This window comes from Pleurodeles waltl, chromosome 2_1 (genome assembly GCF_031143425.1).
Source record: "Pleurodeles waltl isolate 20211129_DDA chromosome 2_1, aPleWal1.hap1.20221129, whole genome shotgun sequence".
Lineage (NCBI taxonomy): Eukaryota > Metazoa > Chordata > Amphibia > Caudata > Salamandridae > Pleurodeles > Pleurodeles waltl.
This window is the reverse complement of record NC_090438.1, coordinates 576,175,202-576,200,051: the sequence shown is the minus strand read 5'-3', so window position 1 is coordinate 576,200,051 and position 24,850 is coordinate 576,175,202. Positions and strand designations below refer to the sequence as shown.

The window sequence follows — 24,850 nt, the reverse complement described above, 5'->3', positions numbered from 1 at the left end:
ACTCGCAATTTAAAAATACATCTTTTAGTAAAGTTGGATTAGAGACTGTGTGTTTGAAAATGTCACTTTTAGAAAGTAGGCATTTTCTTGCATACACCATTCTGTGACTCTGCCTGTTTGTTGATTCCCTGTCTGGGTTAGCTTGGCAATTGGGCTGTTTGCACCTCTCTCTAGACAGTGACACAAAGGGAGCTGGGGTGTAGCCTGCATATCCTTATGAGCCATCTGTACTAGGAGGGAGGGAGGAGTGGTCACTTACACCTGAAAGGGCTGTGCCTGCCCTCACACAATGCAGTCTCCAACCCCCTGGTGTGTGTCTGGGGCTTGACCTGGGCAAGGCAGGATCTCACAAACAAGATTGACTTTCTTTTGAAGTCTGCCTACTTCAAAGGCAGAACTGGGTATAAGAAGGGCACCCAAACCCCTGAAAATTAGATCACTTCTGGAAACCAAGAGGAACTTTTGCCATGGAGAAGAGCTGAAGAGCTGAGAAGTGCTGCCCTGCCTGTGACTGTGCTTCGTGGAGCTATCCTGCAGTTGCTGATTCTGCCTGTGAAAGGGGACAAAAACCAGTCTTTGTTGTGCATTCCTGCTTGTGAAGAATCTCCAAGGGCTTGACTTGAGCTTGCCTCCTGTTGTTGAAGTCGCAGGGCCATCATCGACGTCCCCTGACAGCACCTGGACTCTCTGCTGAGACTCCTGCCCTGCCAAGTGCTGCCCCATCCAGTTCCTGGGTCCAAGCTGACAGACCAAGACTGAAAATCCACACACAGACCGCCGTGCGGGGAAATTTTCAACGCACCTTCCGAGATGCGGCTGAGAAACTATGCGCCGCCGGCTTCGCAGCTGATATCTACGATCCGCCTGCATTGGGGCTGGAAGATCGATGCAACTCGGCTGGAGAAACAACACGCAACACCTATTAACGTCGCAACCCCACTTAGGGCAGTTTTCTGATACCGTGCGACCGGATTTTTGACGCAAACCTCGCTGGGTGCGGAAAAACAACGCAAAGCCTACCTGGACCTGAGTTGCCTGTCTGGATCGACGCATCGCTCTCTTGCGGAGAGGAAAAACAACGCACGTTGACAATACTCGAGGAGTAACGACGCACAGTCTCGCTTGCGATTGAGAAATCAGCACATCTGTGGCCTTTTCCGACACACACTCGCCCGTGTGGTGTTATTTTGACGCAACCCAGGTACTTTTTCACGCTAACAGTGTTCTAAACTATTTTCTAAAGGATTTAAGACTTCTTTTGCTTTTTAATTCATAATTTGACTTGTGTATGTTGGACTTTTGTCATTTTGGTCTTGTTTTGTTTAGATAAATATTACCTATTTTTCTAACCAAGTGTTGTGTCATTTTGTAGTGTTTTTAACTGAGTTACTGTGTGTTTTGGTACAAATACTTTACACATTACTTCTGAAGCTAAGCCTGCCTGCTCGTGCCAAGCTACCAAGGGGGTGAGCAGGGGTTAACTGAGGGTGATTATCCTTAACCCTGACTAGAGTGAGGGTCCTTGCTTGGACAGGGGGTCACCTGACTGGCGACCAAAGACCCCATTTCTAACACTTTTTCTTATGTTAAGCATGTCTGCTTTACACCATAGCTATCAGGGGTTGTGTTCAGGTTCAAATTACTGAAACTTTTACTGTACCTACCAAGTATAGTGACATTATTATGGGTGGTGGATTACCATCCACCCCAACTAATAATCCACTTCCTCAGAAGCCATGTTAAAAGAAAAACAGGCTGCTTTTTAAGCCTTATCCTTCTTGATTATGTATTGAATAAATTAATACACCTTGCTTCGTATTATAGTGACGTTGAAAGTCACTAAGAAGTTCTATGACCACAATAGAGGAACAAAGCAGAGGCAACTTGCAATATATTTTTAATGTATGGCAGAGAGTATTTTCTCTACTTACATGTCCACACCATGACTCTTCCCACATACCATGAACCCTTGATATGTTGCTCTTCATTGCATATGTGAAGAATAAAGGCAATTTTTGTTTTAGCTGCTTTGTTGAAACTGCAGTTCTAATTGGTCTGATTTCCTTTTGGGACCTGGCTCTGTCAGCAGGCATTTTGAGTCAGAACACAACTGTAATAACTCATACAGTTGAGCAGCTCTGCCATTTCTTTATTGCAAGCGGACACAAGTCGCTTGGAATAAAGAAATTAGGGACGGTCTTTTAAACTGGACTTGCAGGTGAATTTTTTTTATAAGGATAATGGGCTTCTGTCCCATTTTCACGAAACAATAGATGGCCTTGTCCGACCCTCAAATCATAGTAGATTTTGCGGTGATCAATCACTCGGTGGAAAGATGCAACGGGATCCGAATTCGACCCACTGTAGCTGAATGACTAACAAATAATTAGCGCAGTGCATAATTATCAACAGATGAACATTTAACTCCTCATTAAAATGATAATTTGCCATTTAAAACGTCAGATGATATATGTGTGCAGCTGCACTGATATTTCACTAAGATGCACAAGGGAATTTTCCTTCAGCAGTGCTTGGTATTTTCAAATGGTACACGCTCTGAAGATGAACATAAGTTGGCCTTCACCCCTCGTAGATTTGGGAGTAGGTGCTTACATAATAACACCATCTTTAATAGGACGTTCTATCCCGCAATTTTCTGACTTTTCAAAGTGGAGTACATAACAAGTATTACTAGTAGCTTAGTTAATCATGCTTAAATATATCATCCTTGGAAAGAGAAATGATGGATGTTGACCCTGTTGGAATTCAAGCAGATAGCCTGCAGATCACAACACATATCGGCAGCAAATGTTTAAGGGCCAGATGTAGCAAGCATTTTGCATGGTGCAAACTGCGAAAATCGCAGTTTGCGCCATGCAAAATGCTGTTTGCGATGCTCAACTTGCATCGCTATGCTAAATTGCTTAGTGACCGTGACTGCGGTCGCAAAGCAATTCGCAGTTACCATCAGTGTCACACTGGTGGTAACCCATTCGCAAAAGGGAAAGGGTCCCCATGGGACCCCTTCCCCTTTGTGAATGTTGCCAAAAAGTAGGCAGTTGCCAATGGACCACTGCCTACTCTGAAAAACCGAAACCAAATGGTTTTGTTATTTTTTTTATTTTGCAACTCGTTTTCCTTTAAGGAAAATGGGCTGCAAAATAAATAAAAAAAACTGCTTTATTTAAAAAGCAGTCACAGACATGGAGGTCTTCTATCTTCAGCAGGCCACCATCCCTGTGAGTGCAGGGACTTGCTATGGGGTCGCAAAATGCTACCCACCTCATTAATATTAATGAGGTGGGTCTTTGCGACCCCATAGCGACTCGCAGACGGTGTCTGAGACACCGTTCTGCATCCGATTTTTGTGAATCGGAAATTGCGAGATGCACCGACTCGCAATTTCTGATTTGCAAAATCGGAAAATGCTACATCTGGCCCTAAGTCGCAGATCTATTGTGCTGCCACATTTCTGCTAACCTGCATGCAAAAGAGTAAATGTGGATTTTATTTTATTTTATTCACATCTCAACATCTCAGCTAAATATTTTTCTAAAGGTCATATCATAGTACAGGACATCGACCTATCTCGCAATAATATTATCCGAAATCATAGTGCTGTCAGAGAGGAAGAAGTTAAGCCTGGAAGATTGGGAGCCAATAAAACATATTAAAACAATACAACTGTCAATGCATGATATTGGACTGTGTTCTGCTTATGAGGAGTTGATGAGGCATGTTGTGTAGAACAAGGGAGTATCTCCTCTTCCGACGTACTGAGTTTATGGTGACTCAAAATGATGATCTACGCATTAGAAAAATTGTTTTAAAAGGTTTTTGCCCTTAGGAGAGGGGGAGATGTAGTGCAGCGGTCAGCGTGACCGGCACAGGAGCTGGCGATCTGGGTTTGACTCTAGGCATCGGCACAATGTCCTGTGATTTTGGGCAAATTACTTAACCTCCCCATGCCCATGCACAGCACCTTGAGACTCTCACAGGTGATAGGTCACGCTATCTACATTTCATTAATTTCAGAGTTTGAGCAATATACTGAGGATACCTTGTGTTCTTTAGGTCGGGCCTAACAGCTCAGTTGTCGCTGAGCAGAAAAAAGAGCTTCAAGAAACAATTGAAAGTGGCGCTAAGGCTTCACCGACCCTCTACAGGCTTTTAATTGAACAGAAGGAGTGAGATTTCACTGAAAAAGAGAAAAATGCTCTGTCCATGTGTATGACCTTTTTTCTCAAAGTTTAGTAATTCTAGCAATGACTGAAGCTGCAGAAAGTTTACATCCTTTAAGAGGACACAGTATTTTAAAGCTGCAACACTCTTTGCTTGCATTTAACACTTCGGTTTCACCACATCTATTTCGCTCCTTAGCATTTCTCCTATGCTAATGGAGTCCATATTATATACATTGGAATGTCGGTCAACACAATTTCCTGCTACTTTACCAGATCAACCACTTTATCGAAAGAGATGTTACAGCAATTCCCTCACTCTCCTTGCCCTATGGAAGGCTGTCATTCAAGAATTCATTACTTCTGTCAATGTATTCACTCCCTATTGGTCTGCTTCTCTTCAGTGCAGCAGCAGCTACTCCATTAAGGTAGAGGACCTGTTGTGCAGCATGTAAGCACAGAATAATAAAAATCTTAGTGATCCCCTCTGCGCATATCCCTTCTGAATACCCACTGTCTCCCTTTACTGTCTCTGCTTTTCTTTATTTAAACCGCCCCTATCCTCGGCCCTCTCCCTTCCCACTGTTTTTGCTAAGACTGATTCTTCTCATCAGGAGTACAACACATGCTTCCTTGTTTCTTCTCTCCTCTTTTTCTTTGCTGGGACAAGAAAAGCGGGAGAAGTGTGCCCCTGCCCTGCATGCCCAACTGTATGATTGTCTGGATCCCTAATGCTGATCTTTTTGTCATAGACAAACACGGATCATGCAGGTGCACCCTGACTTAGGCCTGTCTCACAGACAGCAGTCATGTGAAACCAGGAGGGGCACCCAAAGCGCTACCCTCATAGTGATGGAAGGCTACTGCCTTCACCAGGAGTTAAATAGCACAAGGGTGGTTGTGGCAGCATACTGCATTGTGATCAGTAGTAGTGACCAGGTTATTTTTACCCTCTGTCCCTGGGCTGATGCCTACTGGCTCAGGAACGTTTTTGAAAGTTTAGTTGCTGTGTGTTTAGCTCACCCCTGTACTGGTTGATGTGGAAGTGTGTGCATGATGAAAACATATGCTGAGTGCATGTGTGCTGACAAGCAATGCAGTACACCTAGGGTGAAGTGTGGTACAGTGCTCACGTGATAAATATGTGTGTGCTGGCAGAGTATGTTTTTAAAATACACTGTGGTACAATACAGAGATACTGCAGTACTGAACAATATGAATAGAGTGTGTGTGCTGCATGTGGGAATGATAGTGGTAGCATAATACATGAGCACAACAGTACTAGGCAGTGAGGTTGCTGTGACTGTACCCTGAGTGCAGAAGTGCCGGCACTAATACATAACATGGAGGACCATGAGTTTCATTAAGGGAAGCCTAGGATTGCCTATTGGAAACATGAGGAGTAGAGGAATCCCGAAAGTAAATAATCTATCACTCTCCAAACAATTTTCAGAACATTAACTCAATCCAGAGGACTGAGGCTTAGATCAAACTAGTTTCTTCTTTATTAACAATAGCAATTTATTATCAATCATTACAATGTTCTCAACATTATATATCTTGTTCTTTTTAAATACATTAAAAAAAAACCCTTGGCCAAAACACTGATCACGAAACACATGACACAGACACACAGGACAAGAACAATCCACAATGACCCATATCACATCAAACCATAACGTTACATCAAAACACAATAAAATCATTAATATTGGTCACTATATATCTACAGTTTATAACTAAGTATACTCAAAGTGGTCTCCCTTTAGTTCACAATTGTTCCAAATTAGAGAGAACCGAATGTGTACCAGTGCTAGTGCTCCACATCACATTTGAGGGTTCACTAAAACTGCTCAATCCAGTCCATCCTAAGAGTATCCTCCATTTGAGTCTCCTTCGTTCAATTCAAACAAAGCAGTTTTTATTATATAAATCATTGCAATTTCTAATGTTCAAATTGTATAACGTCAGATTTGCCAATCACGTGCCATCCAGCTCGTCCTGGGAATATAGTTCGTATCAGTATGCGTTGCTAAATTCCACCGTGTGTCATCACATATGCCCACTGTTGATCAATACAATACGTGCCAACAACCTTGTGGCACGTATTTACTTTCAGTTCTTTTCCTTAGATCACTCTCCGGATTGGTGATAGAGACCCTGTTTTTGACTGAGTAGAGGAATTCCCCCAGATAGAATTGTATATTGCTGCATTTCTGTCAGCTGGGTGGGACAAGCACTGCATGAGCAGACAGCCAGGCTCTCTCTGTGAACTTCAAAGGGCTTTTTGTTTCAGTGAACGATCACAAGGAAGGAGCCTTGATGCTTCTCAGGAAGAGGGAGATGGGGCTGATAAGATAATCATAAAGAGTAGGGCTAAGGGCCCAGGATTAACCTTTGATGCACATATCACTGTGGCTGACATCCAGGTGTGAACTCTGGTCACTTACATGAATCTTGTTGTGGGATAACCAGCTTCAGAGTCCTGCCTGCTGTAACAGACATCCTTCAAGATGAAAAAGAAAGGGGAGAGATGTCCATTTCAAAGAAGTGGAACTCCAACATACAAATCCAAAGGTCCAGACATTAAATCACATTTTGTGTCTGGAAAATAACTATGGTAGGGGAGTCCAAGATCCCAAACTTTGTCATCTGCTGAGCAGCCAGCTGGGCTGTGTGTGAAGGGGAAGCTCTGCATGACTTCTGCATTTGACCAGGACTAGCAACCCAGCCTGCTGGTTTCCCTTTTAAGTGAGGGGACATCACCCAGGGAAGCCAAGATCACCTGCCTTGGAGCCTGCCTGCGTGCCAAGACCGTTCAGCCTGTGAGGAAGAGGAGAGCATTGAAGGGTTCAGAAGGGAGCCCTGGTGTGAGTACTCTTTGCGGGGTATGAGGAATCCAGCCCTGCACCGATCGGGCCATAGCCCTTGTGTTGGACTGCATTGGTGACCCTTAATGTTAGGAAGGGATGCCACTGTTTGCCACAGATTGTGGCCGAAGATACCCGTCTCCACTCCGATCGGGTGGATTAATGCCTATGGCTTAAGGAACCCATCTCTGTAGCGATCAGGCTGTTGTCCGTGTGCTGAAGTGGCTTGGTGACCCCGTGTGCCAGGAGGGGCCGCAGTGACCATCCACACGAGGCTAGAATGATCAGAGTGTGAAGGCAATAGTGGCAACCCTGTATGTGAGGAGGGGCCACCAGAGATGCTGAAGCCAAGAGGTCCGGGTCAACACACGGGACTAGGAAACTGTTGTGACCAAGGTGTGACTCAACCGCATCTTGTGGATTGGCCTCATTGAACCCATCAGAACAAGGAGACCACCCCCACCCTCCACCAAGGGAGGAAAGACTTACCACATGACTGCTCATGCTGGAGCACCTAACCCATCTGAAATCCTCAGGTACAGTGGCTCAGGGAAGAGAGCAGGCTCATTCCAGGTGTTGCCAAGTGTGACTGTTGTAATGTGCAGGTGCTGTGAGGGGCCCAACTCAGCTGATCCAGAACAGGCCCGCACTGCACCACCACAGGGTATGTTACAGCTGGACGGGGTAAGCCAAGAACCTTACCTTTGGGGCCCCGGGGAGCATACCACCATATGTGCTGCTATTCCCTAGATTCTAAAAACTGAACTTATTTGCAGAGTCCAAAGGAGGAACTCTTGAGTACAGCATATCAGTTTACATTCCCTGGATGCATCCATCAGTAAATGGTGAATAACACTAAACCTGTTAGACTAGAGGTGGGAGGACAGGAAGCGGCCTGACAACTAGAAGAGCCCCAATCTTAAGGGTATTGTGTTGTTGCTTTTTGAATGTCATTTACCATTTCATGTGCAGAGTCAGAATTAAAATACTTATTTTATTATAAAAATAAGAATTTGGCTGGACATTGGATTCTTTTGCAGTGCCTGCATGTTGAGTTATGAGTCATATTCAGCTTCTCCTAAGGGAGCCTTGACTGCTTGAGCTATGCTACCCTGTTGAGTGTTGAAGGGGTTGCCTGGCCCAGGTGAGCAGGATTAATTGAAGTATGGGTTCCAGGCCATCATGGGTAAAAAGCCTAAACCACCTCTGTTAGAGCCAGGAACTCCTGTGTTCCCTGTGGGTCTCTGAATGGAGTTCTGACAGTCTCCATTTGCTGTCCTATTTCCTATCTCCTGATCATCTCTTGGTTATTCTTCTGTATGTAAATATATCTGTTTTCTTCTGTCTGGCACTGCACTATTTTTCATCTGAAGTTTCAACCATGTCTTCTTAATAGCTTCCCTCAGATTGCTGCTTCAAACTGTTCCCGCCTCAATTCTGTGCAGACGTCTCACATGGGATTTTATCTTCTCTTGCCTTTTCACTGACTTTTCTGTTTCATTCTGTTATCGTTTATACTTGCCCCTACCAATCAAGGCTCCCTGGTGCCTTTGTCCAAGTCATAAACAACACTGCATTCCTCCTTCTTCTTGGAATTGTCTGAAGACAATTAATTTACCTTGCCCGTTGCCTCTCCCTACATTCTAATACAAATCTACAATAAAGGCCGTAAAGTTTGCTGTGTTCCTCCATTTTGCTTAAAACGTTCTAAGGTCTAAAAACATGGCTCAAAGTTGGCATCATTAAATTCCTCCCTCGTACATGTTTCTTCCTCAGTCTATGCACTGGTGGCCCTCATTTCCTCCATTACCTTGTTTATCAGCCCTATTACATCTGCAGACTGGCCTTCCTCCTCTAGCTGTCTTCTTGCCTCTTGGTGACTCTGTTGTTTTCTGTCCTACTGCTCTCCATGTAAGTGTAGCACCCACATACATCACAATACAGAACTTTGCTTAGCTGACCTGCTGGTGAAATTGCAGACCGATTCAACCTTTTCCTACAACGTGCCCCAACTTCTTTTCTTAGCTGAACTCAAAGCCAACAGCCCCTTGAGTATGACTGTCAGTAACATGTATTCCAAGCACTGTTGAGGTAAAGCATAGCAAGCCTCCATTTATTAATGTACATTTTAGCTGGCCATCTTTTCTGATGTGTGCCTTTACATGATTTTCCACTCATGCAATAATGTACTACGAAGACACTGTACATGAGGCCTATTCCTTATAAGCGCTGCTGTGATACATTCTGTACATACTGTCCAAGGCTAAGTATATATAGATTGCAATGCCCTTGCATATGAATGTCCATTGGAGACAGCTTCAATGACATAGACGCATCATAGCATCAGCTCTGCACCTCTGACACAGTGCATGGTTTTAATATATAAACTGCCTTTGTGTTACATTTGGCCACTTCTGTTAGAATTGTCCTAGAACACTGTGCACTGTGACCAGGATGCAGCCCTTCTGACTCTGATCTCTATCCTGCAAGGGACAATAGCCTGCACTACACCAGACAGACTCACTGGCCTTCTAGTACATCTCACCCAGGTATTGGGGTTAGGTTATCCAAAATGAACTGGCAGAGGTTGTGCCCACTATGCCCTTGATAGTGTAGGTAGCAGCAGGTAGGAGTGTACCAACCCACTAATGCTAAGATGGCTGAATTGTTTATTCTCTTCACCATTTTTGTAATGCTGGTTACCATACTTTGTTTCATCAGCCTTATAATTGCAGCTCAAGCTTTTTATACAAGAATAAGATTACTGCAATATCTGTTTGAAAATACATTTTGTATCTTTCGTATGTCCTGATTTGGGTGTGCAAAGTAACAACAAAAGAGTATATCTGTTTCCACGATTTCCATGGGAATCCGATTAGTCATGTTTGAGGTTGCAGATACCATCTGGTACCCTCGTATGGCTAGGGGTTCAGACGGGGCATTGTGAGCTAGCCAGGAATAGTGTCAACATTTAGTAATGGTACAGATGGACCAATTCCTGTTTCCAGAAGTTTATGCTGGTCAAATACATAGCCCTACTTAATTTGTAGAAACTGTTTAACATTGTTTTCTGTAATCATAATGAGGAGTGTGCATTGTCATATGAAATTACTAAAGCCACTTCATGTAAATGTCAACACATCTTCTAACAGCTCCACTTATGATATATCTTTTGCTAGTCATCTAGGTGTTCTTCATATGTCGTAATGCTGCACCCTTTGCATGTATTATTCCCCTTGTATAATAAACAAACATCATGGTGGTCTCTTATACAATCCTCACCATGTTTTCTTTCAGTCAGCCCACGGCTGCCCAGTGTATTCTCCTCACTGGTACCCTGACACACTCCAGCCAGTAACTAGTTGGTGAATGTCTTTGCCAGTAGCCCCTTCTTCAGTTGCTTTCCCTTTTGAGCACCTATGCTTGCTTATTGGAGGTGCAGAAGTTTGGCCTTCCTGGACCCTCTTTTTTAATTGTGACCCTGATTGTTGGCACTGCATTACTGTTTAGAAATATTGGCTCATTTAAGCCATGATTTCACCTCATGGACCACTGAAACCTGTACCTGATTGTTAAAAGTTGCTTGCACAGCTTCCTAATTGACCAATGGTTCCCATAGTGAGCCAATCTTACATTCATCAGCAACTGCTTACACTTCTGTGGACCCTGATAGATCCATAAGGGATATGGCAGCCTTCAGGTGTGGGACAAATAATTTCCCCTCCCTCTGTCATGATTTTGGCTTGTTCTCATCAGACTTGGTGATCCTTTGAAGCATGTCATCACTGCCCTGGTACTGTAAAAGACTAAGAGAAGGCCCCCAAGAGTTATACCAGGCCACATGGGCAGAGAGGGAGTTTGTGATTCAGTTGTGTCAGCAAGGCACTTGAAAGCAGCAGGTACATCAACACAAACAGGTGCCTCAGCCACACATAAACAATAAAATCACAGGATAGATTCTGATGTGCCTGGCTGAGCTTGTGTGTCTTGGCACAACCGTATCATGGTTGCCCACAACCACAATATTCCATGAAATACCACCAGTAAGCCGTGATCAGTGTTATGGCAGGGTGTGCACTATCATGCCATGCATGCCCAAAATATTTCATGAATTAACACTGTAATGCAGGGGCCAGCATTGTAGAAGGTATAGATGCAATAAGTGCGCACAATATGTCAGCAATAATCACCATTTAAGATTGAATTCATACAGTATAGTAATATGTACCACTATGCTATCGAAGTCAGCAATGTGCCTTGGATACACACTCTGTTACAGGAATAACCACTATTGTACCATGTTGAACAGTATGGTACCAGTTAACAGGAAATGATACTATTAAGTGAGAGCTAGCATCATAATGGGTTTAATCACATTGATGCGAACAAGTTTCTCAGAATTGCCACCATTTTGCTAGGACAAGCAATTTATCAAGGGTGGCCACATGTTGCCAGTAATTACATTCATTATACAGTGGTCTGCATTTTACCATACGTGGACAACGTCACAATGGGCATCGTCTCCGAACCTTCACAAGTTAACATGAATTACCACAATTTTGCCTTGGACACTATTTTAATACTATATTGCCTTAGTGTACTTTGCAAAAGCACATAGTGACACATAGCTGCCAATAATAAGGTGCTTTTTGGAAGCAGGACAAATCAGAACCTGTCTATGGGCAGAAAACCTGGTTTCACATAAGCAGCAGACATTGCAAAGTTTTGAGATTCAGTGTCTGTATTTGGCAGTGGCCACTGCTCAGCGGTTGGAGGTGTAAGCTCTCTCCAGCTCAAGGACAACTCACATCTTAACTAAACATGCTGGGCCCTGCTCTGATACTGGCACAGAAAATGGCATAGGGGTAATGATTTTTCTAGGCTAGGACTAAGGGCCTGATTTCGATCCTGGAGGAGAGGTTACACTGTCACAAACGTGACGGATATCCTATCTACCGTATTACGATGCTCATAGGATATATTGAGATTGTAGCCTGGCAGATGGGATATCCATCATGTCTGAAATGGAGTAACGCCCTCGACCAGGATCTAAATCAGGGCCTAAGCGTGGTTACCTACTAAAGTGCAGCTGTTTTACAAGCAACTGATAAAGACATTGCCAGTATATAATAGTGCGAAGAGTCTACTGCTGCAGACTCAGCGAACCAAGAAGCCCTCTCTATCCTTCACCAGATATTGGAGAAGGACTACATAAGATTAATCTACAGGTGCATGTTACCGAAGTAATGAGTGATGAGCGCCAATGGCGTTGCCTGAGCCTAAATGTGCCTTTCTCCACCTTTGTGGGACCCCTCATCTTTCTCTTCCCTTTTACCCGATATCCTCCATCTGGTGTGGCATTAACCACAAGACCACTGCAACCCTCAGAGGATGGGGTACCACCCTGAGTGGTTATCCAAAGGATTGACAGCCAACATTTCTGAGGGGTTGTTGTACTTGCCCTTGTGGCACCCACACCAATTTCCTTTGACGGTCAAAACTGGTAACATTCACTTTATTGTACAAACTTACCATTCTTACACACAGAACCACCGTGAGGTACTGTGAAAATCCTTACCCAAATCAGGGAGACGTAGCGAGTTCACATAAACCCTAAGAATCATGATAATATTGTGTTTTTCAAAGGAATCATTCATAGTATTATCTGTTGGCTCTTAATGTTACTTCTGACAATGAGCATCACTGTCCACACAAAACTTAAAAATCAATTCCCAAAAAATATAGTTATTGATATTAATTGTTACACTGCCATTTATGCACCCAAGGAAGTAGTCAAAACATGTTTCACTCATGTACTCCAGTCACCAAAAAACACATTCAATCTCAATTTGTAAGTTACTAGGTTACACAGGCAGAGGAGGGACTAGCTAGGCCCAGCAGCCCAGTGGCAGATTGTATCCGGTGGCAGAACCAGCTGAGGCTCAGCCATCAGAAATCTTACTATACCACTATCTCTAAATGTTGATAGGCATGAAAAAGGCCCACAAAGAGTTTCACATTTCCTGGGATTTGCAATTTCTTATCATCAAGAACTTTGCAGAGCTAACTAGTGATATGACGTGTGTTAACGGAGGAAAGCATGAAGAAAACAGAAAAGGCTTTTTGTACACTCAAACAAATGTTTACAAGGGTGTCATCTTAATGCAACTAGTTCAGTGAGAGCAAAGGGAGCAGTATTATTTGAAGAACTAGGGAGCAGTATTACTTGAAGAAATAGACACCTTGGGCCAGATGTAGCAAGGGTTTTGCAACTGGCAAACGGCCAAAAACGCCGTTTGCGAGTCGCAAAAGCCTCACCGGAATGCAGAAATGCATTTTGCGAGTCGGCTCCGACTCGCAAAATGCATTTCCGACTCGCAAATAGGAAGGGGTGTTCCCTTCCTATTTGCGACTCGCAGTGGGATGCAATTCCATTTGCGACCGCGTACGCGGTCGCAAATGGAGTTGTAGTTACCATCCACTTGAAGTGGATGGTAACCCACTCGCAAATTGGAAGGGGTCCCCATGGGACCCCTTCCACTTTGTGAATGGACCCAAAAATATTTTTTCAGGGCAGGGAGTGGTCCAAGGGACCACTCCCTGCCCTGAAAAAATACCGAAACTAAAGGTTTCGGTTTTTTTTTTAAGTGCAGCTCGTTTTCCTTTAAGGAAAACGGGCTACACTTAAAAAAAAAAAACTGCTTTATTTAAAGCAGTCACGAACACGGAGGTCTGCTGACTACAGCAGGCCTCCATGTTTGCGAGTGCCTCTACTCGCTATGGGGCCGCAATTTGCGACCCACCTCATGAATATTCATGAGGTGGGTCATTGCGACCCCATAGCGAGTCGCAGTCGGTGTCTGAGACACCGTACTGCATTCCAAATTGCGAGTTGCAATTTGCGAGTCGCAGGGACTCGCAAATTGCAAGTCGCAATTTGGAAGATTGCTACATCTGGCCCCTTATCTCTTATTTGTTTCATATTTTAGAAGAATGTAACTAATCAGTTGGGCACGAGAGAACTGTTTGAAACTTGAGCTGATCATTAGAGTTTGAAGTATTTGCAAAAATGTTGACGCAGAAATAAATGCTGAGCTTTATAATCATTTTTGCTTGCATAGTATGATTTTAACATTATTTATAATCCCAGTTCAAGGAATTTGTTGTCCTATGCTTTACCTTTCCATTTTCCAGTTAGTATTCAATGATATCACTTGCTTATGATCAACATTTGACAGCATCTGGACTTATGGTTGAACTAGTTCATTCTTTTATGAACAAAGTTGTGATCGTGCAAGTTCAGATGGATCCAAGAGAACTAGAAAAGCCTCAAGTAAAGATTCCTTTAGTTCAATTAAATGAATTGTATTTTAGTCATCAAGATATCTTCTTTGTGTCAACTAAAGAACTAAATTTAGATGTGATTGGAATGTGTCATGACTCAGCCAGTCATCCAGTCAAATATCTTTATTTCGCTGAATTTCTAAGGCATAGAAGTACATAAAATATAAAATATTCAATAAAAAGAATCATGTAATAAAGAAACCCATATTTCAACTAAATAATAATAATTATAATTTAAAGAAAATATAAAACATCAAAGTTTATCAGTAGTAAGTTATAAAGTGCATATCAAAAGGAGCCACTGACATACATGCAAACCATGTCCCAGTTCAATGCCCCTCTCTGAGAATTAATTGCCTGCCATACACATGAGGCTACTGCCCTACATACCAATGAGCTATTTAAATTTTGTAGGAACAGCAGCAACTACACTGTCTTAATCAATACTTCTTAGGAAATGGGATTGAAGACTGTTTTCTTGGAGTCCCATAGAATGTACAAAAAACACACAGGCCCAAATTTAAGAAAAGTGTCGCGCCAGTTTCTTGCGCCCATCAGTGCACCCCTAACTCCACCATGTGTGCACCATATTAAACATACAGGGCACCATGGGCAGGTTGGGGCCAACCCTGTAGCAATGTTTGACGTTATTGTAGTACATTGCATGATTAGCACCAAACATATTGGAGCTAATCCTGCAAGGTACATAGGGGCCCATTATAAATAATGGTGCGCCGCCTTTTAATGCCTGCCCCACAAAAAATGGTGCAGTGGAATCTCATAGATTCTGCTGCACCATTTTTGCAGTCCCCCTAACGGGGGAACATCCCCCTAGTAAACATTATGCCTGGGGCAGGCATAATGTGGTGCAAGGGGTTACGAAGTGGCACATTGCATTCATTGCGCCACTTTGTAAATATGGCGCGGCAAAATTAGCCTTGTTGAGCCACATTAGCATCATAAGAAATTATGCTAATGTGGCGCAAGGAGGTGCTAGGCCCTCTTAAATTTAGGCCATAATGTGCAAGGTCGATTGCGCAGTATGCCCATCACATGGGCACAAGCTGAGATCCGACGGATTAAAACAGTTTTCAGGAAAACCTAACATAAGGGACAGGAGATTAAAACGAATTATAGTCAGGGTGAATCCGTGTTGAATCTTCTGAATGTGGCATAAATATTTCCGACGTCCTTCAAGAGGGAGTAAGTCATTTTAACTGACAGTTTTGCACTATCCTCCTTGCTTCTTTTTAACTGAGCCAAATTCATAAAAAGATGCTGAATATGCTTCTTACTGACGCTGACACAGGATTCCGGCTCCCTAAATAACTTGGGACAGCCAATCTCCTCACAGATCGTCCTGACATAAGTTAACCAGGAAATTTCCTCAGCAGCATAAAGTCGTAAACAGTCCTTCAGAATCAACTTATTTAGAGCTGTTTCCTCCCTATTTCATATGGCATGCCAGGGTATCAAAGGGGCCATGTTAATGAAATCCATAATGTAAGAAATGCACAGTTCATTGTGGACAATAGCATTTGATGAACATGCTGGAACAGCTAACAAGTTTTTCAGGAACTTATTTTCTACAAGCTGGATACTTTTCATGTTCTGCAAAACCCAGGTACCAGCCCCGTATGTGGCAACCTACACGCATTTGCTGGCATATATTTTTAGGATCTCCTTAATATGTTTAGACCCTAACTTTTTTATAAACCTATATAGGCCCTGTACAGCAAGCTCAAACATAGCCACTCTGTTTGCAATCATCGGTTTCCACGTATTGCTATTATGAAATAAAATGCCCAGATATGAGAATGTCGCTATCTCTGTGACCTTGGCACTCTGAATCACATGGTCAGGTCTTTTCCTTGGCTTTACCCCACATAGCGTAATATATGTTTTGGACTTATTAACTTGCAGATCATGTTCTTGCACAAAAACGATGTAATCTTCGATTAATGCTTGAAGCCCTCTACCTGCTCTCGCAATTAAGACTTTGTCATCTGCATATGAGTGAATGGGTATAGGGCGATAACCCACATAAGGAATATCACGAGAACTTAACCTTGGTCCTCTTTCAATCCTATTAATTTATAATGTAAATAAGAAGGGGACATGAAAGCACCCTTGTCTTACTCCTCTTCTTATATTAAAGTGCTTAGTGCATTCACTATTTTTACCATATTGCACACAAGCCTTTGTGTCCCTGTACAGTTGTCTAATAAATGTGATTATCTTCTCCTCAATTCCCAACTGAGTCATTATACCCCAAAGTTTCAAATGTGACAGGCAGTCAAAGAGTGCTGATGCATCCATAAATGAAAGAAAAACTGTGCCCTTTTTCACCACTGCATACTTTCCAAGAATCAGAGAGAGGTTAAGCATTTGATCGATCGTGCCCAGACCTTTTTTTAAAACTATACTGCGTATCTGTTAAAACATTATTCTCTGTAGCCCAATCCTGCAATCTAGGCAATAAAATATATCCCATCACCTTCACAGTAGAGTCAAGAAGTGATATAGCCCTATAGTTTTTTGGAAGGGATCTGTCACCCTTTTTAAAGATCGGACAGATAACTGAGGTTTTCCAGGTCGAGGGTGGGCCGACCTTAGCAATGGCATTAAACACATTTGTAATCATCGGTCCCCAGAGGTCTTGGCATCCATCAAAAACATCAACCGGGACCCTGTTGAGGCCTGGAACTTTATCCCTGCTCTTTCCTTCAGGGCCCTCTCTATTTTTCCTCCAGTTGGGAGCTCAAATGGTTGACGTTCCTAGATGCACAATGCGGCAGCTCCGTAAAAGGTACCTGTGCCTCTATCTAGCTATCATAAATACCCATGAAATCTTTCAACCAAATGTGTCCTGCTATATGAGTATCTAAAATAGGGTCCGAAGCCTCTAAAAAATATGAAGCATTAATAACTTTCCAAAATGAGGTAGTATTTTTCAATTCACTCACCCTTTGTAGTGTCACCTAAGCATCCTTCTTTATCTGGGTCTTTCTCGCTAATAGGGCCTTCTTATATTCTGCCTCTGATTTAATATGTTCCACAGCTCTTGGTTTTGAATGTAGGACTTTATGTAACTTTCAAAGTGCCTTTGAAAATCCTGCTTCAAACAATGCCTTAGAATGAGATTTAGAGAGGCGCAGATCACACTTTAAGACCTGAGTTATATTTGCTTCAATAGCTGTGAAGGCCGATTTAATAAACAGTTGATCAGTATTTGGATCCAAGAAGATGGCCACCTCCTCTGTATAGGTAGTCAGGGTGGCAGCAAGAAAACTATCATGGTCGACCTTCTACTATTCAATAGTGAACCCATTTTTGTTCCCCATCGTTGGACTAACAACCATAGACATAGGTGCCCTTACCTGAGCATTGAGCCCTATACTTCTGGAAAGAGCTGCACAGGCACTATACCCTATAAATTTACAGACAACGTCTCCCACTCTTTTAACCAGCTCAGCCGTAATAAGAAGATAGTCAATTGTTGAGGAGCAAGAATTACCCTGGAAAGATGGTGCCAGCACCCCCTCAGTGTTCCCCAGCGTGTTAATCATCCTAAGCTCCACAGGGAGAGTCTCTGAAGTGGAGAAATGCATTTCCACAGCAGAAGATGAAGTGGCCAGCCTCAAGCGGCAGGTTTCAAACTCCCCTTCTCAATGACAGAACTGCATGAGCACGCAGAAGACGCAGAGAATCGTGCCCGGCACAACAACCTGTGACTGGTGGACCTGCCGGAGGTCTTGGACGTTCCAGATCTGGCTGCGGCGCTTGAGGCCTGGTTCCGCACCTGGATTCCTGCAGAGAAATTGTCCTCCACCTTCATCATAGAACGCGTGCACCGCTTGCTGGTGCCGCACCCGCTGGTAGGAGACACCGATGCAATTCTGCGTGAAGCCAGGAGTGGGACAGACCTCTGGTATCAGAACTCAAAAATCTTGGTTCTTCCGGACTACTCCAGGGCAGTTCAGCAAAGGTTCAGGTCCTTCGAGGCTATCAAGCAGAAACTACGTGTGCTGAACCTGCGCTACATGCTGCTCTTTCCCGCTCGCCTAAAAGTTATTTTCCAATCCAACACCTTCTCCTTTGACTCACTGGAGCAGGCCTTGGAGTGGGCTGCTGAGAGACGTCCTGAGGCCTCTGGCGTGGGGGTGGGACCAGAGGAAGGAACTGAAACCCTGGGTGGAACCCCCCTCTCGGCCTGTGTATGGAGGAAAGGCTCCCGCTCCCAGAGGTCGTGGGCAGTGGCTGGGGAGCAGAGGAGCAGACCAGAGGCCTCGACGGTGCCCGTGCTGCCGGCGGGTATGGCATTAGACGCTGCCCTGACAGCCACCCCTGCCCTGTTTATATCGGCAGAGGACACGCCGACTCTCTCAAAATGATCAGAGCTGAAAGGGAATGCCTGGCAGCGGCTGGCTTCTGGGCCGGGGATAGGCAGTAGCTTGAGAGACTGGAATTGTCTTACTTTGTCTTCATAGTGATGGTCAGGTTGCACATCCGTGATCACGGCACTGCTAAATCGTGAGGACCCCCCCAAAAAATGTCTTTGTTGTACTATGCTTGGTTGCAAATATGATGGGTAGGGGCAACAGATGCCTCAGGAGTAGAAGTATGGGGTTGGGAGTATTGGGGGGTGAGGTGGGGAATTGTATTGTGTTGTTGCCTTTGTACTAGCTTCGTTTTTTCCAGGTTAGACCCGTACACAGTGAGTCACATGCAGACCGACCCGTTCCACCGAGTTGTACACAGTAGCCCTTGTGCTTGGCAGCTAGGGCCCACTGAGGGACCAGAGTTGCATTTAATGCCATTACCTCCACCTGCAATATGTCTACTGTACTCTCCTGGAACGTGAATGGTCTGTTAGACCACATAAAGAGATCCACTGTCCTATGTTACATTAGGAGATATTGCCTGGGGATGGTTCTCTTACAGGAGACCCACCTAGTGGGAACCTAATGTTTGTTTCTTGGTCGCTTTGGTGACGACCGGGTATTCCCCATGCTGATGGATAATGGTCCACATTGACCCTTAGGGAAAGTATGTAGGAGTGGAGGGCCACCTGGCAGGTTGACAGTTCAACTTCGCTTCCTGCTATCTTCGTCCGCAGCTTCTTCAGCCCACCCTGGCAGGACTGCGTGCTCTGCTCCTTTCCCTTCCACTGTCCCATGTATGGGGCATCGCATGTATTCAACATGTCTATCAAACTGGCAGACTCCTTGGGCCTGTGCGACGCATGGCAGGCTTGGTACCCGCAGCCTGCGATGTTCACACATTGGTCAGCGGCCGATCACACAGAGGTGCAGATAGATTTCATATGGCTCCCGGCGGTAGATCTCCTAGTCTTGACCTCAGTGCAGATCCTGGCCCAACATATCTCGGAGCACACGCCGGTCCTCTTGAGTTGCGGCACCCTGGCACAGAACTTGTGACCCATGTGGTGCTTTAGCACCTGGTATTTGAAAGACCCTGATTGCGTCAAATTCATTGACCAAGAATTAGCACAGTGCTTTAGAAAGAACCAGGGCTCAGTGGCTTTGGCGGGGACCTCTGGGTAGCAAGCAAACCTACCTTGAGAGGCATCATTAAGGGATATGTCAGGGAGCAGGAGGCCCAGTGGGCACGGTGGATAACTGAACTGGAGAATGACAGGGCAGAGCTGGAGCGTCGTGCCGGACAGCCCGGGGGAGGGAGGATTAGAGGCGGCAGTTGCGGAAGGAGTTCCAGCAGGTGTCCTTTGCAGAAGTGCCACAGCATTGGCAGGCCTCGATCCACAGAGTCTATGAGCTGGGTGATAAGACTGGAAAACTGCTTTATTGGCTGGTGACTGGTGATGTCTCGGCCCGAGCGGTTCCCCTCATCAGAGATCAGACGGGCACAGCACAGAAGGACCTGCTGGCGATTGCACAAATTTTTGCCTCCTATTACAAGAACCTTTATGCCCGAGTCCCCCAGCCCACGGCAGAACAAGAAAACCCTATTCTGGGTGACATTCCGCGACCCTCTCTTCTGTCGTCTTTGGTAGCAGAACCGGACCTACCTCTGTCAGAAGAGGACGTGGGGGAAGCCATCTCCTCGCTTCAATCCAGGAAAACGTTAGGACCTGATGGGTACCCGGTTGAATACTACAAGCAATTTCGATCCCACCTGGTATCCCCCCTGGTCAACGCTTATGAGGAGGCGCTTCGTCGTGGCTCCTTTGCTCCGGGCCAGGACTGCGCCACGAACGTGGTTATACCTAAGGACTACATACCCTGGGATCAATGTTCATCTGACCGACCCATCTCGCTAATCAATGCAGACATTAAGATATTCTCGAAGGTCCTGGAAGCCTGGCTGGTATGTACACTGCCTTACCTGGTGCAGCTCCAACAGTGCGGCTTCATGCCAGGAAGAAACATGCGCCATTGTCTCCAGCGGGTTCAGGTGGCGCTTTTGCAGGCAGATCGGCTGGAAGACAAGCTGGTACTCCTCCTGGTGGACTTTCACCATCCCTTGGACACGTGGCTTGGAACTTCTTGGAGGGGGTCCTAGTGCGATTGGGCTTCGGCACAAAATTCAGGAGCATGGTCCATCTTTTGTACCACAGCCCTTCGGCACAGGTGCTGGTTAATGGCATTCTATCAGATCGCTTTCCGATCAGATGGGGGACACGTCAGGGATGCCTCCTCTCCCCCATACTGTTTGCCCTAGCCATCAAGCTGCTGACCTGCCTCCTCCGTGGTGACCCGTTGATGAACGGTTGGAGGTGATCAACGGGTGTCCTTTTGTTACACATGGAACTCTCCCTATGAGGGCGGATTGGGCCAGACCTCTACATCTACTACTTGGCGGTTCAGTTGATTCCGATCAACAAGTGGTTTACTGGGGGATGGGACGACCCGGCCTACTGCTTGTAGCTCAGATATCTTGGCTTCAAGGGCCTGCTGGGATTGTTGTATGGTGATCCGGTCCCCCAGGTGGCCCTGGACGGCACGCAGGTGGCGGTGCTGTGTTGGTGGGCAGCGCTGCAGTTGATGGGTTGGGACCGACGCTTCACCAAGCTGATGTCCCTGTGGCACGGAACCTGGTTAAAGCAGGTGTCTTGATTGGAGGGCTTCAGGCAATGGGACACCACTGGAATTACAATCCTGGGTGATGTCTGCACTGGCGATACTCAGATGTCCTTTCAGCAGCTGAGGGAGCAATATGCCCTATCCAACTGCCAGTTTTTTCGCTTCCTTCAGATGTGCCATGCCCTGCAGACCCACCTGTTGTTTAGTCTCTCTCTCCCTGATCACAGCCCGCTTGAGGCGAACCTGTTCTCAGGGCATTTGGGGAAAGGGGCCATTACCCAGATCTACCAATCCTTGCTTACTAACACGCCTGATGGCCTCGCCAGGCTGCGGGACAGGTGGGCAGCCTGGATTGGGGAACTGGACGAGGATGACTGGAGGGTGGCCTACCTAGCGCCAAGGGAGCTGGCCATTTCCACCAGGTTAAGAATGATCAAGAAAAATTACTTTCATATGATATACCTGTCCCCATGGCGACTCTGAAATATTCGCCCAGTGACCCCGCCTGCCTGTATGAGATGTGGTCAACTGGGGGCGCTGAGGGGCCAATATTCATAGGGGTCAATTGCCTGGTGGCCAAGAGAGACATTGCACAGCTCTGGAGAAGCCTGGTGGTGCCATCAATCTCAAAATGGCGATACGGAGTGGACTGGTGCTCTCAACTATAAAAAAGCCAATCTACAAAGCGCAGGGCTGTCCCCACAAATACGAGAAAATCGGGGGGAAATGGTGGGCCCACAGGAGGCTACCATGTGTGAACTATGTTATCATGTTCTGTTGGGGAGAGGGGGAGGGTCGTCAACTGTGGGACGGTATTGCCCTGCCTTATTCAAAAGGGCTATCATGTAATCACTGGTATGTCTTTATTTCCTTTTTGTTGTTGTGTTCTCACACTTTTACAAAATAAAATTGGTAATAAAAAAAAAGTTAGTACCTGTTTTAAAAGAACAAGATATGTATAGAAACGTTTGTCTTTTAAAAAAATACCATCATGTAATGCTTTGGAATATTGCCAGAAACAAATGCACTTGTGACAGTGTCCCTCATGTTTCTGTATTTAGTTACTGATCCTGCATATGATTTTCATCAGTTATGTTCCATTTTTGACTAGTAAATGATTTTCTTGTCATCTAAAATGGCTATGAAATTGTAAAATTGATTTCTAGATGTAATATTTTGGTGATACTTGATTTGTACCACGTTTATTTTCTTTCCTGGGAAAGTCCTAACTGCTTTAAAATTATCAATATTAAGTATTAAACACAGGAGTATGCACAGAAATGTGTTTACAGTTCACATCAAGACTGCATCTTCTCTCCTTCAGAGCATCAATATATTTTCCTACTCACCTGAAATGGAAAATGACAGGAAAATGTATAATGTTTTCATAGTAATGTCCACCAATGAAGTATGCACTTATAACAGGGTCTTATAAGAACCCTAACTGTGATAACGGTTTGGGTTACAGTTTAAGAAAAAGTGCCTGATTTGGAGTTTGGCGGACGGTTTGAACCGTCCGACGCACTTCCAACGGGGAGGCTGCTGCCACACTGGCTACTTCCCCACCAGACCCATTACGAGTTTTCTGCTGGGCTGGCGGGCAGAAACCTCGCCCAGCGGGAAACTTGCAGCAGCATTGTTTCTGGCTCGAAATTGAGCCGGTGGCAGTGCTGGCACAACAGACAGTGAACATTGTGATGGTGATGTGTGGGGGACCCCTGCACTGCCCATGCCAAGTGTATGGGCAGACCAGGGGCCCCCCTGTGGCCCCCTGCACCTGTTCTCCACTAGCCTTTTCATATCGGTCAAAATGCCATGAAAAGGCTGATGAAGAATGAGGTCGTAATCAGCAGGGCGGCGCTGCTGGATAATTGCAAACTCCAACCTGTTGGGATCACCGATCCCGGCGGAGATGGTGGAACCCTGGTGGTCTGACCGCCAGGGTCTTAATGTGGTGGTCGGACCACCACAGCAGCGGAGGTCCTGACCGCGATGCTGGCAGTCTCAAGACTGCTAGCCTTGTAATTAGGCCCTAGGTTTGTTGTTTAGGCTGCACATGTGTGTTTAACACGCATCTGAACAATAGAGCTACATGGAAAGTAACATAGTGTGACTCTTGATAATTTCAGTACAGTTAAATATGTACAGTGGAATATTTACCTTGCAATAAAGGTGCGATGTTCAAAGCTGGTGTATCCTTTCTTCTGGGTTTCCTTGGTTCTTGGTCCTTGTCTTGTAATGATTGTCCTACTTTACCACTCAGCTGGTTTTCTTTTACATCATATCTTTTCAACAATTGTTCTGACAAGTCTGAAAGGGCACCTTTACACAGGAAAATCAAAATCTCTAATGAATTTGAGCAAAATGTTAAGAGATATAATGCTGCACTTAAAGAATAGGACTGATTTTAGCAAAAAGCTATAACTTACCAATGAGCTGTAAGGTAATTTTATTTTACTTATGCTCAATGTTTATTGTACAGGTGTTGGAATATTTTTTACTTGTAAACAAGTTCTAGCAGGACAGAATATTCTGACATGGGCATTATTTCAATGTGCATATTTGCAAACAAATGCCATTAAAAATGCCAACAGAGGGTATAAAGCTGTGTGAACGTCTGAGCACAAAACTAGCAGCTGTCCGGCACTCCTAAAAAATGATATTGAACAACTGTCTCCCAGGTGTATTCTGTGAATATGAATTGTCTTTGTGCGATGTATTCGTGCTATCTATTCCAGGGACATTTCTACATATCTATCTTTTGTTAAATCAGTATTTTGATTTGGTGGGGTTGCGATTGACATTTCAGGCATTTACATTATTTTTAACTTTCCAATATTACATTTTTGTCTCTCCTGCAATTTGATTCAGTTTATTTAGAGAAGCAATCCATAAACAATACAAGTGCATCGTATAATTCAAGAACACTTGCAAGTTATAATTCAACAATGATTCTTAAATTAGCAGATCATTAAAGTTTAACCTATCATCCTCCATTGTCTTTCCCTATTAATAGCTACTGGAGTATAACACCAAATGCCCAACTTTATTCTACAGTACTGTGTGCAGGAATCACATAGTTGATGTATTCGGAAATGGTCTTACAGAGATGTGACACCTCACAGAGCAATTATAAAACTGAATAAAACTTTTCATCAGCAATCGCAAGTGAAGCGTAAAGAATTGATACACTAGAAAAAGCATTCTTGAACGTCTTGCCATGCATAGGGATCAAATGAATGTCGGTACATTAACAATATGTTATTTACGGAATAATATAATGTGAATTATTTTCTTGCACTTTTCAGATTGTGTTAATATGTACAATTTATACTGACTTCTTTATGCAAGAACCGTGAAGGCCATGCAGGGGAAGTTGTGCGAAGACACA

The 24,850-nt window shown here is 44.5% G+C and overlaps 1 protein-coding gene across 2 annotated transcripts in view; it reads right to left on the bottom strand.

Annotated features, from left to right (window-relative positions):
- The window catches only part of PPP1R17 (protein phosphatase 1 regulatory subunit 17), a 138,363-nt gene that overhangs the window by 34,017 nt on the left and 79,496 nt on the right, over nucleotides 1-24,850 (bottom strand). For both annotated transcript variants that reach the window (XM_069206416.1, XM_069206408.1), the window contains exon 4: nucleotides 23,620-23,781. In XM_069206416.1, the coding sequence (XP_069062517.1) occupies nucleotides 23,620-23,781 (162 nt within the window). The remainder of the gene's footprint in view (nucleotides 1-23,619; nucleotides 23,782-24,850) is intronic.